Source organism: Trachemys scripta, chromosome 8, assembly GCF_013100865.1.
Source record: "Trachemys scripta elegans isolate TJP31775 chromosome 8, CAS_Tse_1.0, whole genome shotgun sequence".
NCBI lineage: Eukaryota > Metazoa > Chordata > Testudines > Emydidae > Trachemys > Trachemys scripta.
This window is the reverse complement of record NC_048305.1, coordinates 91,702,199-91,724,493: the sequence shown is the minus strand read 5'-3', so window position 1 is coordinate 91,724,493 and position 22,295 is coordinate 91,702,199. Positions and strand designations below refer to the sequence as shown.

The following is a 22,295-nucleotide window of genomic DNA, read 5'->3' as shown; positions in this document are numbered from 1 at the left end:
ACAGACCACTGAAGTATTCCACTAGTCTGCAAGTATAGTAATGGGACACAGAGGGAGAGTTGGTCTCTGATTGTAGCTGAAATTTAAGCCATTGTGATGTGTAACTTAGAAGCTGCCTGTGTAGGCTGTATGGAGCAGAGTACCACTATCATGAGTTGTAACTCATGATAGTGGTACTCTGCTCCATACAGCCTACACAGGCAGCTTCTAAGTTACACATCACAATGGCTTAAATTTCAGCTACAATCAGAGACCAACTCTCCCTCTGTGTCCCATTACTATACTTGCAGACTAGTGGAATACTTCAGTGGTCTGTCCCAAAGGCTGAACTTGAAGGCATTGTACAGACTAGTGCCTTCTCAACTGTGAACGCTTGGCTCTGGAATTTGCTCCCAACAAATATCCATCAAAGCCAATCCTTGTCACTTTTGGGTGCAATGTAAGAGTTCTCCTTGTTTAGGCTCTCTCCTAATTATTGGACTTTCTTTTCCAAATCAGTTGGAATTAAGCAAAATAAGCAGTCATGATTAAATTATCCCTTGGATCTGCCATTAAGAACATAAGAACGGCCATATTGGGTCAGACCAAAGGTCCATCAAGCCCAGTATCCTGTCCTCTGACAGTGGCCAATGGCAGGTGCCCCAAAGGGAATGAACAGACAGGTTATCATCAAGTGATCCATGCCCTGTCACCCAATCCCAGCTTCTGGCAAACAGAAGCTAGGGACACCATTCCTGCCCATCCTGGCTAATAGCCATTGATGGCCCTATCTTCCATGAATCTATCTAGCTTCCGTTTGAACCCCATTATAGTATTGGCCTTCACAACACCCTTTGGCAAGGAGTTCCAGAGGCTGACAGTGCGTTGCGTGAAAAAATACTTTCTTGTGTTTGTTTTAAATCTGCTACCTATTAATTTCATTTGGTGGCCCTTTGTTCGTGTATTATGAGAAGGAGTAAATAACACTTTCATGAGTGGTATAGAGAAAGTAAATAAGATTTTATAGACGTCTATCATATCCCCCCTTAGTCACCTCTTTTCCAAGCTGAAAACTCCCAGTTTTTCCTCATACGGAAGCCGTTCTATACCCCTAATCATTTTTGTTGCCCTTTTCTGAATGTTTTCCAATTCCAATATATCTTTTTGACATGGGGCGATCACATCTGCATGCAGTATTCAAAGTGTGGACGTACCATGGATTTATATAGCGGCAATATGATATTTTCTGTCTTATTAGCTATCCCTTTCTTGATGATTCCCAACATTCTGTTCGCTTTTTTTGACTGCCGCTGCACACTGAGTGGATGATTTCAGAGAACTATCCACAATGACTCCAAGATCTCTTTCTTGAGTGGTAACAGCTAGTTTAGACCTATCATTGTATATGTATAGTTAGGATTATGTTTTCCAATATGCATTACTTTGCATTTATCAACATTAAATTTCATCTGCCATTTTGTTGCCTAGTCACGCAGTTTTGTGAGATCCTTTTGTAGCTCTTCACAATCTGCCTGGGACTTAACTATCTTGAGTAGTTTTGTATCATCTGCAAATTTTGCCACCTCACTGTTTATCCCTTTTTCCAGATCATTTATGAATATGTTACGTAGGACTGGGCCCAGTACAGACCCCTGGGGGACACCACTATTTACCTCTCTCCATTCTGAAAACTGACCATTTATTCCTACCCTTTGTTTCCTATCTTTTAACCAGTTACTGATCCACGAAAGGACCTTCCCTCTTATCCCATGACTGCTTATTTTGCTTAAGAGCCTTGGTGAGGGACCTTGCCAAAAGCTTTCTGAAAATCTAAATACACTATATCCACTGGATCTCCTTTGTCCGCATGCTTGTTGACCCCCTCAAAGAATTCTAGTAGATTGGTGAGGCATGATTTCCTTTTAAGGACTATTGACTATTTCCCAAAAAATTATGTTCATCTATGTGTCTGACAATTTTGTTCTTTACGATAGTTTCAACCAATTTGCCTGGTACTAAAGTGAGGTTTACTGGCCTGTAGTTGCCAGGGTCACCTCTGGAGCCTTTTTTAAAAATTGGTATCACATTAGCTATCCCCCAGTCATTTGGTACAGAAGCTGATTTAAATGATAGGTTACAGATGACAGTTAGTAGTCCTGCAATTTCACATTTGAGTTCCTTCAGAACTCTTGGGTGAATACCATCAGGTCCTGGAGACTTATTACTGTTTAGTTTATCAATTTGTTCCAAAACCTTCTCTAATGACACCTCAATTTGGGACAGTTCCTCAAATCTGTCACCCAAAAAGAATGGCTCAGGTTTGGGAATCTCCCTCACATCCTCAACAGTGAAGACCGATGCAAAGAATTCATTTAGTTTCTCCACAATGGCCATTCATTAAGAGGAGATGATGCATAGTACTGTTCTCCAATATAGGATAGTGGGTTTTTTTAAACTTGGTTAGGTCAGTGGATGCCTTAGAAGCACCTGTAATATGTCAGTCAATTTTAGTCTCCACAGCACTTACAGGTCAACAGACCCGATCAAATACAATGCCTAGTTCTTCTATTTCCAAAAATACTAAAAATCAGTATTATTTTTACCAAAACAATTTCATAAAGAAGCATTTTCACTTAGTTCTTAAAATACCTACCCCTACCTCAACATACACACCTTCATTCCCAAAATATATTACAGTGTCTCACTGCTTCTGTAAGGTGGAATACATTCTAGGGCAGAGGGCTTACAGCAAGCTGTGGGCCCTTAATGTGGGGTTTAAGAGGTGCATAGGTACCAGTGCAGGCCCACTGCACTGGGGTGGATTTCACCCTTAGCTATTATATATCACCTTTTTGACATTAGAAATGGCCCCACCTGCCCCTTGATTCAGTCTAAATGTTCAGTACTTTCACTTCTTTTCACTGGCTTTTAAATTATTGCATGTAAGTATTAGCTCTGTAGGATGGATTAAGTTTTAATTTTAATATTTTGTAAAGCGTTTTGAGATTCCTCAGCATGACAAAGTGCTATAAAAGTTTAAGTTGTTCCACTACAATAGCTGAGGGCCCTATCCCCAAGTTATTTAAAATTTAAATTTAAGTACTTGTAGCAAATTGGCCATCAGTTATGAAACTGAAATTACCACTGGACCAGTGACGTAGAAGAGCTGAACCTTAAGTGTATTTGAAAATTAGTAAATTAATTTAAAAATGAATCTTAAAAATATACTAGCCATTAAGGAAGAGGAACTGAAGAAGGGATCATATCATTTATTTAGAATGTAATAAATGGGCCATGCACTTCAAGGTAGTCTGCCAATGCACATGTAAGTTATCAGGGAGCCCACCAGAGCATTGCAACGATGAATTCTTGACATCATAAATGTGTACTTACATCAGGGTGTTTAGATTCTGAAAAATACAGTATACTTTTAACCAACTGTACCATGCTCTAGGCATTTAGACTTCTTGAGGGCTTTACTCAGTCACTCTTAATCAAAGGAAAAACAATATTTACTATGTTCTCAAATAGACAGCATTTATATATAGAACTTCTTGTACTTTGTACGGTGTAAATAGGAAAGTCTTTAGAGCTAATAAAATACATTTTGTAATACAATTCTCTATTGTTGTATTCTTACATTACTTAGTAAAATCCTAAAACATTTAAAATAAAATTTAAAATGTCTTTAGGGAGAGAGAGAAGCAGTCTGTTGAAAGGATGTGATGCAGCAGTCAGTCTTTGCCACCATTTTGTAGCTATATGAATGTAGAAAAAGGTAGTTAGTGCTCCATTACTGAATAATTATCCATCTAAATGTCAGCTGTGAACATGTGATCAGTCTTTTTATGAGCCAAAAGAATGTTCCCTTATGTCCATATTTAATTTCAGTATGGAAATACAGTACAGGCTCACCTTTCCCATTGACATCTCAATACACAAGCATTTTAGTCCTCAAGGCATTTTTTCCTTTTTATAAAAAAAGGGTATATAATGCACACCTAGAGTTGTGCAGCTCTGCAGAAAATTGTTTAACACCTGCAGTACATACAGACACATTTACGTAGGAATTGATGAAAGTATTTGTCGACATCCAAATGAAAGAGCTGTTCAAAAACGTAAATGCATACACAATGGGCTAGTCAATAATATTGCGTATTTTAAAAGCCCCAGCCTGTTGAATTTTTGAAAGATTCTAAAGCTGCATATAATGCTAACATCAGGTATAAAATGAATGTATTAACCTTCTGGGGTATATATTCAACAAGGCTGAGGCACAGCTTCATTATCTGCAGGCACCCACAAAATCTGCAACTGCATTTCTGTGCTCACAAGAACAAATTCCTCTTTGTTCGTTGCTTTCTAAGACATAGCAACACTGGAAACAGATGAGTCCTCCTCATCTATCAGTCTATCAAGATGTAGCCACTAGGACACAGGATTTCTATCCCATTTCCTTTTCCTCCCAGGGTGCAGGTAAGTTTCCCATGTTAAGAACACCAAAACTGGAGCACAATTATGGTTAGTATACACCAGGGGTCGGCAGCCTTTCAGAAGTGGTGTGCCGAGTCGTCATTTATTCACTCTAATTTAAGGTTTCACGTGCCAGTAATACATTTTAAAGTTTTTAGAAGGTCTCTTTCTATAAGTCTATAATATACAACTAAACTATTGTTGTATGTAAAGTAAATAAGGTTTTAAAAATGTTTAAGAAACTTCATTTAAAATTAAATTAAAATGCAGAGCCCCCCAGACCGATGACCAGGACCCGGGCAGTCTGAGTGCCACTGAAAATCAGCTCACGTGCCGCCTTTGGCACACGTGCCATAGGTTGCCTACACTTGGTATACACTACCCTGATTATCTAGTCATTTTGCCCGAGCCTGATTCCTGCCTAGGTTGGTGTACATACCAGTACTGCCACATCATGGAAAACAATTACCAAGGTATGAGAAATCTGCTTTTCCATGAAATGACTACTTCCATTATAGACAAATGAATCTGACTAGCAATGACCACATTCAGGGAGAGAAGGAATAACTAGTCAAGCCCAATCCAGCTTCGCCATAAAGTGGCAAGAAGGAAGAAACTGACAGAAGGATGTGGGTAAAGTACACCAGACAGAGCCGGTTGGGGTGAGTAGATCTCCCAAGAGCTGCTTTGGAAGGACCCTTCTGAAAACTTGCCAATCAAAGGCCTAGTAAAATCCTAAAACATTTAAAATAAATGTAAAATGTCTAGGGAGAAAGAGAAGCAGTCGGTTGAAAGGATGGAATGCAGCAGTCAGTATTTGACACCATTTTGTAACTATATGAATGCAGAAAAAGTTAGTTACGTCTCCTTTTACATATCAGCTAAAACATACAAAATTTCTCAGGTCCAGGATGGGATTTCTGGTCTCAAAAAAGAAAGAGAGAGAGAGAGAGAGAGAGAGAGAGCGCGCCCCACACTAGAATTGCCAATAGCCCGGTGGTTTGGGTACTCATCTGGGCTGTGGGACATCCTTTTGAAGCAGTAGCTTGAACCTGGGTCTACCACCTGGGCTACTGGCGATTCAGGGGGTGGTGTCTGTGCTTCATTTTTTTTGGTGAAATTTCTGAAGGTCTCAGTTTCATCCTGATGAATGGGAATGAGAAATTTTCGAAATCTCAAAAAAACTTTCACAGGATGAGAAAAGATTTCCACTTAGCTCTAACATGGAAATTACAAACCAAGGCCCCAACTCTCTGGGCCAAGTGTTGGCCACTAGAAAGCTACTTTCCACCATAGGGAAGAGAAAGAGAAGAATAGTGAGGGTGGCTTCAAAAGGGTCCAAGCAGAGAGCATTTAGGACTAGTTTTAGGCTTCAAGGAGAATCAAGTAGTTAACAAAGGGACAAGGTAACTGCCTTGAGGAACCAACTAGGTTACAATGGAGTAGAACTCCACAGGGAAACCTCCTATAAACCCCTGCGAGAGTGACCTGTATTTTACAGGGTTAGCAGATATTTTTCAAAGGAATTCTGGAAGAACTGCAGAATGGAAGGGATAATGGAGATTTTGTGGGACCCCATAATAAGCAGAGAAGTATCTTTTCAGGAATTGAGATGATGAGGTCCCTGTCTTAGTTTTGACAGGAGGGAATGTTCATGAAGTTAAGGCGGATAAAGGTCAAGGTGAAGGGCAGGGCTCCTAATGTCAGCGGCCTTTAGTTCTAATAAGTGGAGGCTCAGACCTCAGGACAGCTAGAGGTCTGTGAAATAGGCCCACCTTGGCCACTCAAGGTACTGATCCCTTTTTGTTTTCTTCAAAACCCACTATGTCAAGGGTGGGGAATGAAGGCATAAGCTACATCCCTTTCCTAGGACATGGACAAGTTACCCTGTGGCCTGGGGGTCTAGGTATTGGCTCTCTGTATCTGAAAACTAGGGAGCTGCATCTCCACATGAAGTAGTCAGCTAATGGAGGCAGGGCCAGATTAACCTTTTGTGGGCCTGCTGCCAAACATATTTGTGGGCCCCCACAGAGGCAATGGAGCATGGTGCAGAAGTCAGTCCCCAGAGCAAGGGGCCAGCCAGGGGCATGGCATGGCAGGGGCGGCCCCGCTCTGCCCAGTCCAGTGTGAGGACACTATTTACAAACAGGCAGTTGTCAGATGCACAGTGGCCCTGTGATGCCAACATGTCCCTTCCCCTCAGGGAGCAGGCCCATGCCACGCCACAGAGCCCCCCCCCCACAACACTCCCCCCTCGACTCCCTAAGACCAGAGCCCCCCCGGACCCACTATGCCCAGTGTCCTCCCAGACCTCCCCCAGGCACAGCGCCCTGCCCAGCACCCTCCTGCCCATAGCCCCACCACAACTACCCAGCACCCCACACAGAACCCCCCACTCCCTATTGCTCCAACACACACATCTTCCCTGCCCCCTCACAACCCAGCACCCCTCCCCAGACTCCCCACAGACCCACTTCCCCAGGCCCTGCCTCCCGGCCACACCCACCGGGCCTGCTGGGAGGTGACTGTGTCTGCTGGGCTGAGCCAGCAGCGCGACCAGGGCTGGTCCTGGGGCCGGGAATCGCTCTCCCCCTTCAGGAGCAGTGCAATCAGCCAGGCTCCCTCAAGACGCACTTGCCTGGAGGGGCTCAGCCAAGCCCCCTACACTGTCTCCCTCGCCACCTGGCTGAGACTGGCCAGGCTTCTCCACCAGTCCCAGGCTGCTCAGCTCCAGGGAGACTGGCGGGGCCCCACAGGCCTGGAGCCAGAGGTGCACTGTGGTCCTGCCAGGGGGCAGAGAGGAGCAAGGGGGTTGGGGCTAGGGGGCAGAGAGGAGCCCTTGGCCAGCTGGTGGGCAGGCCGAGAGAAGCAAGTGGTGGGAAGGGGGAGCCAGAGGGGTCTCAGGGTGCAGTGCAAGTGGAGCAGGCCAGGGCCTCTTCTGAGGATGGGCCTGGCTCCATGGAGCCACTGGCGCCATTGTAAACCTGGCACTGCTTTGTTGAAGAGCTCCCAGTAACGAGATCATTCTCCCACGAAGAGAGGGCTCTGGCACAGACACTTTGCTTCAAGCACGACAATTCAGTACATGTGGATGTGGAGCTTTTATTCCCAGGCAGATAGTGTTCCTTGTACAGACTGTGAATACTGGGCTCCACACGCCCAATCTGCAGATGGCATTTGTAGTTTTGTAGAGGTAGAGGGGTCCTGAAATAAACCCTCATATTGTGAGACCTGCACAGCCAATGGAGAGATGAATTCACTCATTGAGCGGAAGGAATTAAGCACTCCACCTGCTCCTCTGCTGAATATAGGGAGCATAATAAAGGCTTCCTGACTCATGCTGCTCACAGTTATTTTCAGGAAGGTCTTTGGATCAATGCCAGACTGATGGGTAGAGTGTGGAGAACCTGTGGGTATGAAAATAGGGATGGGAGGGTTATCACCCTTTCAGTTCTTGAGCCACTACCACTGAGTGGAGAAAGCCAGAGCATGGTCACCCAAGTTAGGAGCTGCTCCTGCCATTGCTTAGACCTGAATTCAGCATAAGCTTGTGAGGAGTGGGAGGGCAAGATGGGTAGGAGGGATTCAGCTGATGAAGGCTGCAAAAAGAATATTTTTTCGCCCTCCTCTGGCTTTTTCTGGGAGGACGTTTTCTTTCATTTCCTGTTCCATGTTGTTGTGGAGTTCCACTGAGGCTTTAAAGAAAGATGGTACTTCATCATAAAGACACCAGCTTTAGCTGCTTCCGTTAAGACAGGAGGACAACTGGGGATGCCCAGCAGCAAGCTGAGAGGAAGACCTGGTCACAAAAATCAAGCAACTGGACTGGCTTCTGCCTGCCTGATATTTTGGTGAGGAGGACTCAAACACTTCTCCATACTAATGGCAGCACATAAAGGGAAATAAACTTGGTCGAAATAGAGTAATTGTGCTTCTGTCTGATTTGCTACCAAAAACATTTAGAGGAACTAGTAAGAAGTCTTGTAACCACAAAAAAGAGATTGGCCTTCTGAAAATATACTACAAGAGTTTTTAACTCTACAAGGATCTTGGAAATGAATGGCTATATCTTCTAGGGCTAACTGGTAATACTTATATACTCAAAATATAAAGTAAAGACAATTGTTCTGATAGCTAATGATCTTTGGGTACTGTATTAGCATAATTAAAACACAGTTAATTAATATGACTATGGAAACAATGACAAACATTAATAGAAGGGACCATTGTGATCATCTAGTCTGACTTCCTGTATAGCACAAGCCATAGAACTTCCTCAAATAATTCCTAGAGCAGATCTTTAAGAAAAACATCCAATCTTGATTTAACAATTGTCAGTGATGGAGAACCCAGGGAGGGTTAAACTAGATGACTCTTGTAGTGTCTGCTAACCCTGGTAGATTCTATGAACCTATCAGGACCCTTGTAATGGCTAATTGCCCTCACTGTCAAAACAACAAGAAGGGGTTCTTCAAATATGTCAGACAAAAAAGGAAGATCAAGGATGATGTGGGTCCACTGCTCAACAGAGAAGGTGAGCTGGTAACGGAAGATGATAGGAAGGCAGAGCTGCTTAATGCCTACTTTGCTTCAGTCTTCTGCCAAAAAGAACGTGATCGGACGACTAGCGAAGTTACCATAGACAACAAAGAGGAAGAGATGCAGATCAGGATAAGTAGAGAATACGTCAGATCTTCTGATCAATTTGAATGAATTCAAATTAGCAAAGTCAGATGTTATTCACCTAAGGGTACTGAAGGAATTAGCTGAAGAAATTTCTGAGCTACTGGCAATAATATTTGCAAACTCATGGATGAGAGGAGAGGTCCCGGAAGACTGAAGGGCTAATGTAGTCTCCATCTTTTAAAAAAGGGGAAAAGGAGGAGCTGGGGAACTATAGACCAGTCAGCCTGACTTCGATACCTGGGAAGCTACTAGACCAGTGTATACAAGATTCAGTTTGTGAATACCTGTAGGATGAAGGGGTAATCACTAGCAATCAGCATGGATTTACCAAGAACAAATCATGCCAAACCAGTATCAGATACTGAGGTAAAATAATCTCTCTTCTTCTCCTCGAGATTCCTGTTTATGCATCCCAGGATCACATTAGCTTTTTTGGCCACAGCGTAACGCTGGGAACTCATGTTCAGCTGATTATCCATCACAACGGCCAAATCTTTTTTGAGTCACTGCTCCCCAGAATAGCATCTCCCATCTTGTAAGGATGGTCTACATTCTTTGCTCCTAGATGTATACATTTACTTTTAGCAGTGTTAAAACGCATATAGTTTGCTTTTGTCCAGTTTACCGGGTGACCCAGATCGCTCTAATAAGTGACCTGTCCTCTTCATTATTTACCACTCTCCCAATTTTGTGTCATCTGCAAACTTTACCCGTGATGATTTTCTTTTAACGACGATAAATAGCATAGGGCCAAGAACCGATCCCTGCAGGACCACACTGGAAACACATCCACTTGATGACCCCCCATTTACAATTACATTTTGAGACCTATCAGTTTGCCAGTGTTTAATCCATTTAGTGTGTGCCATATTAATTTTATATCATTCTAGTTTTTGAATCAAAATGTCGCATGGTATCAAGTCAAACGCCTTACAGAGGTCTAAGTATATTATATCAACAGTATTACCTTTATCGACCAAACTTGTAATCTCATCAAAAAAAGATATCTAGTTAGTTTGAAAGGAACTATTTTCCATAAACCCATGTTGATTTGCATAAATTACATTAATCTCCTTTAATTTTTTCTTAATCAAGTCTCATATCAGCTGCTCCATCATCTTCCTCAAATCAACGTCAGGCTGACAGGCCTATAATTATGCGGGTCATTCTGTTTATCCTTTTTAAAAACTGGCACAACATTAGCTTTTTTCCAGTCTTTTGGAACTTCCTCAGTGCTCCAAGACTTATTGAAAATCAACATTAATGGTCCAGTGAGCTCCTCAGCCAGCTCTTTTAAAATTCTTGGATGCATGTTATCGAGACCTGCTGATTTAAAAATGTCTAACTTTAGTAGCTTCTGTTTAACATCCTCCAGAGATACTAGTGGAATGGTAAGAGTATTATATCACCATATGATGAGACTACAAATACAGAACAGAAATATTGATTGAAAACGTCTGCCTTTTCTGCATTATTATTGTTAATTCTACCATTTGCATCTAATAATGGACCAATGCCATTCTGTTTGTTTCTAATATACACCTCTACCCCGATATAACACGACTCGATATAACATGAATTCAGATATAACGCGGTAATGCAGCGCTCGGGGGGGAAGGGCAGGGCTGCGTGCTCCGGCGGATCAAAGAAAGTTCTATATAACGCGGTTTCACCTATAACACAGTAAAGGTGTTTTTGGCTCCCAAGGACAGCGTTATATCGGGGTAGAGGTGTATTTTTAAAACTCCTTATTGTCCTTAACTCTGCTCGCCATAAGTTTTTCCTTGTATCCCTTTTCTTTCCTTAGCAATTTTCTACAATTACTAACTTCTGATTTATATTCATTACTATCAACTTTCCCTTTCTTCAATTTGTTGTTTTATATTTTACAACTGTCTTCACTTCCGCTCTAAACCAGGTTGTTTTTTTAAACCAGCACAGCCTTCTTCCTCCATTGTGGGATTGTGGCTTTTTAGGCATCGAATAGGGTGTTCTGAAATGATTCCCAAGTATAATACAAATTTTTTCTGATTAAATCCTCTCTCCTAGCTGACCAGGCTCATAATTGTTTTCAGCTTTGTGAAATTGGTCCTATTAAAGCACCAAGTATAGAAATTACCAGTCTGGATTGTATTCTGCATGCACATCTTAAATGTTATCAAGTCATGATCACTCGTACCTAAGCTATCATTAAGTTTTAGTTCTGCGATCAGTTTCCGTCAAACTAACAAGATCTAATAAAGAATTCCCCCATGTTGGCCGCAACACTTTTAGAGTTAAGAAACAGCTATAATGTTTAGAAATTCCAAGGATGTTTTAGTAATTGCAGCATGAGACTTCCAAAATATGTCACTCAAATTCAAGTCCCCTATGATCACACAGTTTTTTCCCCTATACGCTATAGATAAGTGCATAAGGAAGTGATCATCCTATTCCCTAGTGTGATCGGATAGTTGGCAGCAGACATCAACTAATACCCCATCTTGTACATGATCTGTTAGGGAATTGATCCATAAGCAGTCAAGATCATTTTCTTGCGAGTTATCAGTGACTCAGAATCAGGTAATGTCATTTCGGACATACAGTGCCACTCCCCTTCCCTTTTTCCCTACTTGATCCTTCCTAAATGGGTGATAATAATTGATTTTAACTTTCCATTCATGCAAATAATCCCACCAGGTTTCAGAAATACCAACTAGATCAAATTTATGCTAGTAAATGAGCAATTCCAGGTCCTCTTGTTGTTATCCAGGCTCCTAGCGTTGCTCTTAGCATAGGCAATTCAAGAATTTCTTCTCTTCATGTCCTAAGGCTTCTTGATTTCGTTCTGAGCATCTCAATTTTTTGCTGAGTGCTCACATCTTCTCTCTTTTTTACCCTTCCCTTTTGTTATGAGTTTAACACTCTTCTCAATACTCTAGTCTGCCAGTCCCCTAAGGTGGAGGCCATCCAAACTATACAGCCCGTACTCTCCACAAAAGGTGGACCAATATTCCACAAAACCAAAAGCCTACACCGCTTACCTAGCCAGCAGATACATGAAAGAAAGCACAGGAGCAGAGTTAATTAACTGTACTTCTATCAGAGTGGATAAAAATCAATTATTTTTTTTTTAAACAAAAAAAATCAGATTTGTTTTGATTTAAATCGGATTTTTTGATAAAATGTTTTTTGAGGAAAAAAAACTATCTAAAAATAGTTTTAATTAAGATACATTATAGCTCAAAGATATCTCATCATGGAATAGGGATTACAAATTCTAATTCTAGAGTATGAGACAATATATTCATGTAATGTTTAAGAAGAGTTTTGTAAATGAGTTCCAATAGTTCATGGATTAGGGACCCAAACTTATGGGGTTCCAGGGGCTTCTGGTATAGATTATTTAGGTTAATCTTTCTATCTACCCAATGGGATTCAGTGCTCAGTCTAGAAGATACCATCAGAGATGCTTAGTTTTGCAGTTCTCAAACTGTAGATTTGTGTCTCCAGAGATAACATGTTTGTTAACAGCAAAAATGTTTTTAAATAAATAAATAATATATAGAGGTGAGAAATAATAGACCTCAACCCTATTGTCTCTCTGCAAATTTGTGTAGACAGAGTCAATCCCTTACCTCTGTCTAAAAGTGCAAAGTTTCAAAAAAGTTCAATGAATAGAAGATTGTTGGGGGCGGAATATATCTGGACAAGGAGAAGAAGTCTGGAGATAAATGTGAGAAGGGAGGGACAGGCAGTAGAAACAAAAGTGAAACTGTTTGAGCAGCATATTCCAGAAGTCTTGAGGTCTTTCTGAGTGTAGCCTTCATTGATTTGAATCTACCATACCATTCTCTCACTAGAAAGGAAAACCTATAATGGCAGCAGGCCGTAAAAGAGACCCAGTTTGGGTCTCATCTATCTCTGAGTTGTGAAGGATATGTATTATGGTTATAACAACTAACAAGAATGTACTTTTATGTAGAAATCCATGATTAAATCGAGTCTTCCTGACTTCAAATCCACCCTGACTTCTATATCATCTTTGATCAGAGGATACCAAAGCACCTTTCAAATATTCATAAAGACTCAAAACCCCCACAAGAGAAGCATGTACTACACCCATTTTACTGACAGTTAAACTGACATATAGAAAAGGTTAAATGACTTGCCCACGCTCAGTGGTAGAACTGGGAATATAGCTCCTCTATTCTAACCACTAGATTACACTGCCTTCCAAATTATTAGAACATGATTTCTTTTATAACATTCTCAGGTAATATGCAGCAACTCCAAAAATATATGCTCCCTTTAATTCAGAAAAGTAGTACACACTATCACTTTAAATGAAAGCTGGGAGTTGGAGAGAGAGAATGGGCAAAATTTCATTGTTGGCAAAAGTTGGTTTAATTCCAGGAAGGAATGGAGTTGCCCTCACACATGCTAGTGGTTCTATATTGAACAAAGAAAAGAAAAGCCTTCTACAGGACGGTCATCATAATTACCTCAAAAGCTTACATTTATATGATAAGAGCACTAAAAATGTTGGATTTCACCATAAAATTCAAAACTCCTTAAGAGAAAAAAGAAATCAGACATACCAGATGAGACATAAATTACTAAATCAAGACCCTGATTTAACCAATAACAAGAAATTTTTTGCAATAAGTAAAAGAGAATGTTCAACTAACCATTTGATAGACCATTTCCGAGCTTTTGTACATTATGACTTGTGGGAGATGAAAATGCACTGATTTGGCATGTTCCTGTTGTTGGTGAATATGAGCTTAAATTTTTCTTTCTGGTCTTCAAAGGTGTTGCTTCATGTGGCTAAACAAAGTTAAAAAAAAAAAAAAGAATAAATAAATGTTGGTTCATAGGGAGGTCCTTCCATATCCCTTATGTAACCCTGACAATTCCAATCCCTCCCTTCAATTTCCATTCTCAGTGCTTCACAATTACAGCCTCCACACTTCCTGTTAAGGCGGACTACACATTGCTCCCAGAACCAGTCAGCATACAGTGTCTTAAAATGGCCCAATTTGCTAATGTTTAATCAAGCAGTATAGACCAAGTTGTAACCGTATTTTCAAAGAGATTCCCAATTTTCAGTGTCCCCGTTTACGAACATCCCCAAATGTACACGGAGACAGCACTTAAACATGCAAATTAAGCTGTTAGATGTCAACCTCTCAGCTTTCATACACAAGTCCAACTTGCAAGGTACCTAGAGATATAGTTGCCTAAACTGAGTGCCAAGTGCTCTTTTGAGCAGGTAGTCTAAAAGTTAATTCTATTGGGAAAAAGAAGTTAATTTGATGTTACTATGGCATGCACTTTCCTTTCTCACCAGGATTCGTTATGGTTAAAAATCATGGTCAGAATTTTTAGACTTTTTGTTCCACTAAAGATTTAGCTTATTTTTAACCGTTTTTATCAAGTGTTTAATTTCCTAAAAACACAAGAAAAATCAGTGTTAAGACAGCAGAGGTCAATTAAAACCAAAATTAAGTCTCTAGTTTAAAGTCATGTGATTACTAACCTAAAGGGAGTTGTGTACCAAACTAGTGGTCAATATTTTTGCAAGTGTTAGAAGAAAACACATTGACTGGAAGTCATTGGTACAGTAGAATCTCAGAGTTACAAACAGCTTGGGAATGGAGGTTCTACTGTATACATTTTGCTTCCTGGATCAGATGTTAAACCGTAACCCTGAAAAAATTGAACTACACTGCATTACCGCTACACAAGAAATTAGGAATCTGCCTGTATATCAAGGACCTAAGTTCGGATGATGATTTACATCTTACTAAGGAAGAATTAGCAGCTTCAGATAACATCGGTAATGACTAGGTCAAAAAGGAAACACACAAAGACACCATCAAACTCCAACAGCACTAAAAAGAAAGCCTCCCACTTCACTGAAGCCAGGATTTCACCCTTGTATCCTTTGGGGTGATATAAAGCCCCTAGACACTTTCAAATGGTACAGCGACCACCAGTTTTTATCTCTGACTGAATTTTAAGTATTAAGCAACATGTGTAACAGTCAACACACAATCATATATTGACAACTTCAAAGTAAAATAAGTTACCAGCTGACCCAGTAATTGAACAAGGGGCCATAAGAATGAAACACTGAACCAACTGGAAGGCCCAGCTTCAAGATTTGCATAATATTTCCCTTCTATCTAGCAGCTTTCATACCAAAGAACCTCAAGTCACCAGGCAAGATATCTCTATTATACACACTGCTGGCATAAAAGATGGAAATGGACTTGTGTACAGCAGGTGCTGGAATAGTGAAGAGAAAGGGACATTTTGGCTAAGGCCATTTCTTCCCCCATAGATATTTTACTGAAAAAGTTTCTCATATTCAATTTTTAAGCCATTAAAAATACCACATGTAGGTATTTTACAACTTTTTCCTCTCCTTGGAAACAAGAGCTTTCAGAAAGAAACCTTCGCAGAAAAGCAGAATAAAAACTAAAGGTACTTTTTATCATTTTTGTTGTTTTAATTGTTACATTTCGTTTAGAAAGTTAACTTTGTTAATCCACACTTTCACAAATGTAAAAACAGCTCACAAAATAGGAAGCAGGCTTCTCTCCTGTCACTACAATGTACTGTACACCACAAAACTCAATATCTATAATCTGTGTTTTTTCTGTGTATTACTCAGAACATTTCTTCAATTTCACACATTAGTTTACAGCAACTTTACTAATCGTGTTTATAATCTCTTCAGTTAAGCACCATACATTAATGATAGAAAAAATAATTACAGGGCTATATGAATATTACACAGTTTTGACACCATAGATAAATGTAAAATCACAGTCCTCCCCATTTGTGCTCATTAAAGATCCTCTGATACTTTACGTAGTGTTCTAGCTGATTTCAACTTGATTATCTGTACCAGGGCTGAGAGTCTCGCTCCCAGATGCAGTGTAGACATACCCTGAAAGCCCATGACCCAGCCAAGGGAGAATTCCCCAGTGCAGGAACGTCCTTGCATGCACTGGCATAGGAGCTGTACCGGGGCAAGGCTGGGAGCAGGAGGGTTGTTTTGGGGGCAGGGCTGCCACACAAAAGTCTAAGGAGAAAGTACTAAGTCTAAGTTATGTATGGGGCCTCTTCAGCCCTCAAGTAGCCCAAGATCAGGAGGGCACAAAGGTGGCTTTAAGATACTTTTGCTGTTCCCTGCCTCCCCCATATTTTTAGAGAAGCGGCTACATTTCAGCAGTGGGTAGAATAACGTGTACTATCAACTAGTTAATATTTATTTATTTACATGATTCTAAATGTTTTTCAGACAAGGATACTTTCTTATGGGGAGCATCCTTGTTGTCACAAGTCTACAGAGACAATAACCATGAAAAAAAGGAGGATGGGTGTGTACCAAAATGTCTAATGGTCAATTATGTAGCAACCTGCCCATAGGAAAAGTTTCTTCCTAACTCCAGGCAATCAGTGGTTGGTTTATGACAGACACATACAGGTTTATGTCCCTATATTTTCCTCTGTGTAGCTTTTTATGAATATTCTCATTATGCATATTAATGTCTATTTATTTATTTATTTCTAAGTTCTTTGCCCGCAGCTGTTGGTGAGGTTATGAGTTCCACAGGTTAATTATGTGCAGGGTATGAAAAAAAAATCCTTTTCAGTTTTAAATATGCCGCTTTTCAATTTCATTGACTGTCCTCTTGTTCTTGTTTTATAGGAAAGGATAAATAAGAACGCTCAATTTACCTTCCCAATAACATTCTATCCTGCCCCCTCTTCTTCATCTTCTTAAATTAAACAGTCCCAATCTTTTAATCTATCTTTATACGAAAGCCTTTCCATGCCACTCATCATTTTCACTATCTGGATATGGACCCCTTCTCTTTCTGCAATTCCTTTTTTAACAGGGTGACTAGAAATGGACATAATTTCAGATGATGGAACATTGTTTTATAGAATAGCCTCATATTTTACGTATGGTTTCTATCTCAGTCCTTATGCATTCTAACATTTTGTTTGCCTTTTTTTTTTTTTGACCGCCTTTGCAGACTGAGCTGAAGTTTTCACTGAACTACCCACAGTGATACACAGGGTTTTTTTCTGAGCAGTTACTGTTAGTTTATAATACAGCAATTTTTTATGAGTTGATCTAATTCATTCTTCCAGTTTGCATTATCTTGTATATATTAACACTGAATTTTGATTTGGTGCTCATTCATCTAGCTTTCCTATATACCTCTGAATTACTCAATCTTCTCCATTGTTTTGAGTAGCCTAAATAATTTTGTATCATCTGCAGATTTAATAATTTTATATCATATTTGCATCCTTTATTTCCAGTTTATTAATATTTTAACCTCCCCCCCCCCCGTCCTAGTAGGAAACCTTGGGCTCCCCTACTGCTAACCTTTTGCCACATTAAGATGAACTGAGCCCATTACTGCCAGTAAAGACAGTTTTTCAGAGAAATGTTAGTTACAAAACACTATCAATGGTACATTAGGCATCTAACCTACATCCACTCTGTTTTTCAATATGGAGATCCTGTGCATCCCACTGAAGCCTCAAGGGGCCCTCTCTGTTTAACCTTGAATGCCTGATGTTGCAGCCACCATATTTCTGGACATGAAGGAAGCCTCCTTTGAGCATCTACCTGGGAAGAGAGTTACTGTAGCACACAACCTCTGTGGCAATCAGCGTAATACCTCTGTGGCAATCAGAGTTTCTCTTCAGCTGGGCAAATCCTTATGATGTCATATCAATATTACACAGTTTTAACCACTCATTCCTGACTTTTTATATACAGAAGCAGAGGTCACATCAGGTGAGGGCATATTGGGAGATGTTTGGCATTTTGTGGCCATGGAGATGGCCCCAGGAGACAAAGGAGAAGCAGCAGTATGGGATGGGGATGCAATCGGTGCAAGACGAAAGGTGCCATATAAATAAAAACTTTATTGTATAGTCACATTCCACTTGATAGCCCCCCAATACAGAAACGACTTCAAGTGAATATTTTAACCCATCATATTCTGAAAAGCTGATGTAAACAAGGGCTTTTATTATAGTCATTTTGCTGCAAAAGGAGAGTCTAGTCTGAAATGCAATTCTTCTCTGTTAAAACACTTTTGTTCCCATCTCAGAAAAATAACAGCTTTAGGGTAGAAAAAAAACTGTGTTTAATTTCAGGCTGGACCACTCAACCACAAAAATGCTACTCCGACCCAAGAAACAGATGCAAAATTACAGTCACAGCTGCATTCTGCGCAGAACAAGTTGGGTAATGGTACACTAAACTGCTAATTAAATTGCTAATGATTTTTTTTAGTGCTACTGCGGTATTTTGCCACCTTTATTTAAATAAAAAAGTATCCAGCAAATTTTTAAAATTGCAAGTTTCTATTTTGCTAAATACCAGTGAGACTTCTAAATAGGTATCACATATAAACAAATCTCTCTAAAATGACATAGCCATGTGGAGATTTACCGGAGGCTCATTTACTGACCAGCTATTTTTTCTAATATACTTTTCCACTAATTTTCCTTCCCTTTAAGGCTACCATCCTCATGAACTCCTCCGTGTTAGTGTTTGCAGCAACACCCACTGTTGGTACGGGTAGATAATAAACCGACATATGTCATGACATGCTGGCACTGGGAATATACAATGGCTGCATTTACAAAAAATAATAGCAACAGTACAATTTTATTTTTATTGTGATAACTGTGGTGAAATTTATTGCAGCGTTAGTATTTTATTGTTTCATTATGCCAGATTAGCTGAGGGATGTAATTATATCCTTGACATAAAAATGCTCTTAATGTTTTCATTTCAATTTTGCAGCTTATAATATGAAGATTATAGCATTATCATAATTCCATATTGTTACATGTACAATTAGATGGCAGAACATTTGCTTCCACAATTATGGAGCTAATTTCTAATAAATGCTTTCAACAAGGTTCCTAATTCATTCAGCTCTTGGACAAGTAGTGAAGGTAACCAAAAATATGCCTATTTCTCCAGTTATAGCCAATTTCTTCATGCAGATAAATACTTCACTTATTGACAGGAAATGTATACAAAAAACAATAATTTCATGCCAAAGATTTTTAGTAATCACTTCTTCTCCTTAGTGAGACTTTTGTAGACTGTCAGCCAATCTGCTATAACATAACCCTAATGAAATGCTGTGTATTTATGTAAATTCCATATAATTTCAATCACAAAACTGAATACAGTACTTACGTTTTCTTTTGCAAGGGTCTCCAACTTCAGTGCTCTCTTAACTCTGCAAGAGAAAGACAGACAAGTTTTACACTCCTTCAAATACAAAATGTCTAGTAATAAGATCCATTATATGTGGTCTTAAAAGAATTATATTTTCCTAATTATGAATGCATTAAATCTTTTATTCATTAAATGCTACTTTAGGGAAAGTAATTTCAGATACAGCAAATTTATTAACTAATTCAAAGAACATGGGACAAAAAGGTTGTTTTTTTGGAAGCTGGAACACAAGTGTTTGTATTAAAAAACACCCACTTCACTATTTATCAGTTCAAACCAAGATTATATATTAAAAAACAGGTATTAGTCTCTTTCAAACAAAATGCCAATAATTAAAATAACTATACACAAGTGCACTCTCCAACTTACATACCTTCTGGGTAGATGTTATAATTATTTTGCCATTAGTAGAAATAATGTATTAAGTATTTAAACATGGATACAGCAAGGTGAAAAAGGTAGTTCTTCCCATCATTTTAGCTCTTAACATGATTCAATGCTGCCAGACTATGACTTAACTGGGGAACAGATGCTCTATGTCTTTACAAGTCCCCAAACCATAAGAAACTATTTTCTAGTCTTCTTCACTATACTGATTCAGGAACATGCCAAACTCTCTCTGCAAAATTTGCTCTGCTGAACTGGATGCCCAGCTGTTAATGACAACGCTAGGAAAGGAAAGCTGAATATTTATAATTCTTATATCGTACAGCTGTCTTCTAAAGAGCAGTCATCAAAATTTTATTGAATGCAGGCTAAATACTCAAAGGAAAGAAAGGTCAACATAAATTAAGACTATTTTACCCAGAGACAACTGCAACTTAAGTGCTTTCTTAAATCTTAAACAATAGCTTAAAGCATTATATAAAGTAACTAGAAAATTATAAAAATCTTTATAAAGTCATTCTATAAGAACTTTACTCATTCATTTCGGATTAAACAAGCTTTGGAAAATGCACTTTACTTCAAAATGTAACTGCACAGATTTCACCTTGTAGAAGATTGTTTTGACTCATTAGCAAGTAAGATGACCTCATTTAAAATATACCCTTGTTTAGAGTGTGCTACTGTTTGAGTTTCAAATGCAAAACCATCCGAAAAATGAATTAAAAATGCATCTTGAAATATTATTCATGTAATATTATTGTATGAGATAACACTGGTTTAAAATTATCTGTATTTTAAAAAAGATAATAAAAAAATACTATATTAAAAAAAAGCAAAACATGTAAGATTTACAGTTTCTATATTAAAAAAAACAACAACAAATTTTTGCCAAGGGACAGTCAAAGGTGTAACAGTTTGATGGAATTCTTTACAATGTGTGTGGGGTTTTTTGTTTTTGTTTTAATATAGTGACCCATGTTGCTTAAGGAATGCAGACTCCATTATATCTTCAACCCCAGTGGCAGCAGAAAAACATTATATACATTAATACATTCTCTTGGTTAGGGTGCTCTGGGGGTCAATGTATTTGCATGTTATACTAAGGCATCCCTTCCAGCCCTACATTTCTGATTCTATGTTATGATGGAAGTTTTTATGATGGACTTCAAAAGGAGCTGGAAGCCAAAGTACAGCAGAATCTGGACTTGAGGTAGCTTTATGATGAGGGGAAATGAAAAACTGCATGGAAATCCTAAATTATAGGGATTTGGGAAATTTCTTGGAGAAAAAGTTGTGGAATAGTCAGCCCCATGTTATTTAAAATCTGTCAGATATTGTGTAAAGCAAGAGTTCTAGTTGGCCCAAATTTGCCTCTGTTGGCCTGTGGAACCTCTATAAGCCCCTTGAGCTATGCAGCTTTAGAGGCAGATTCTCAGGTAAGTACTTCTACTTCAGAAGAGGCTGCGTAATGCCTTCTGTGATCATCTAAGCCTTGCATTTTCCAGTGAAAGCATTAGATTCTATCCCACCTGAGAGTATCCCCTCTGATGCCCTAACGAGGGGCAGGTAAATCACTAATCAACTATAATTCAGTCAGGATCATGTAAGACTGGGGGTCTTAAAGTCCAAACCACGGTCCTTGGCTAAAAGCTCTGAAACAAAGTTCATTTGGGAAATTAAAAAGGAGCCCCACTGGGCCACAGGTATCTCCCTCCCTCCCATGTACATTCAAAAAGATGCCTATGGGGGAGAGGAGAGAAAGCTCAACACAATCTAAACCGTGGAAATGAGAACCCCACACTACTTTATGATATAGAGGGCGGTAGCATCACCTCCATTAGTTCCAACTCTCTTACTGCCATGGCTGGACAAAGTTACTACAGCACCAGGACAGTAGTAAATGTCACAGTCTGCACAAGTAGGGAAGAGGAAGGAAAAACCAAGCACATGAAGCTACAGTGTACAAGAGCTCATTTACCTGAGACCCCTACCCTCAAGTTGATCCAAAATCTCCAGGGACAGAGTTCATTTTGTTTTCTTAATTGTGCACTGTAGATGGTGTTGAATGTTTATGTAAGTATAGACATACTGGTAATTGGTACTTTACACATAATATTTACCAATCTAAAAAAAAGTTATAACTATAGTTTGTTACAACATATTGGAAAATCCCTTTAGGCCAGATTGAGAGTCTCTTGCTAACATTGGTGAGCATTTACTTACAAAAATACTCCTATTTACTTCAGTGAAAATATTCATTTGAGTAACTGCTCATCAGAGAGAGTATGGGTTTCACCATCTAGCCCTTGGTAAGGAAGTGAGATTTTAGTCTCCTGGTACACTAAGATTTTTTTTTTAAACTTTGCATGTATTTAAGCAAATTATAAATGAAATAAATTGAAGATGAGTGAGGAAAGGTATTTGCATGAGGTAGTAATAAATGAAGAAGTAGTATATGGCATGATGAAGTGGCTGTATTGCTTAATGGAAC

At 39.3% G+C, this 22,295-nt stretch overlaps 1 protein-coding gene across 3 annotated transcripts in view; it reads right to left on the bottom strand.

Annotated features, from left to right (window-relative positions):
* The window catches only part of ITGB3BP (integrin subunit beta 3 binding protein), a 50,149-nt gene that overhangs the window by 25,042 nt on the left and 2,812 nt on the right, over positions 1-22,295 (bottom strand). For all 3 annotated transcript variants that reach the window (XR_004646737.1, XM_034778181.1, XM_034778182.1), the window contains exons 2-3: positions 19,376-19,418; positions 13,809-13,947 (exon numbers count right to left, since the gene is read on the bottom strand). Coding sequence is in view for 2 of the 3 variants with exons in the window: in XM_034778181.1 (XP_034634072.1) it covers positions 13,809-13,947; positions 19,376-19,418 (182 nt within the window). In the remaining variant the exon portion in view is untranslated. The remainder of the gene's footprint in view (positions 1-13,808; positions 13,948-19,375; positions 19,419-22,295) is intronic.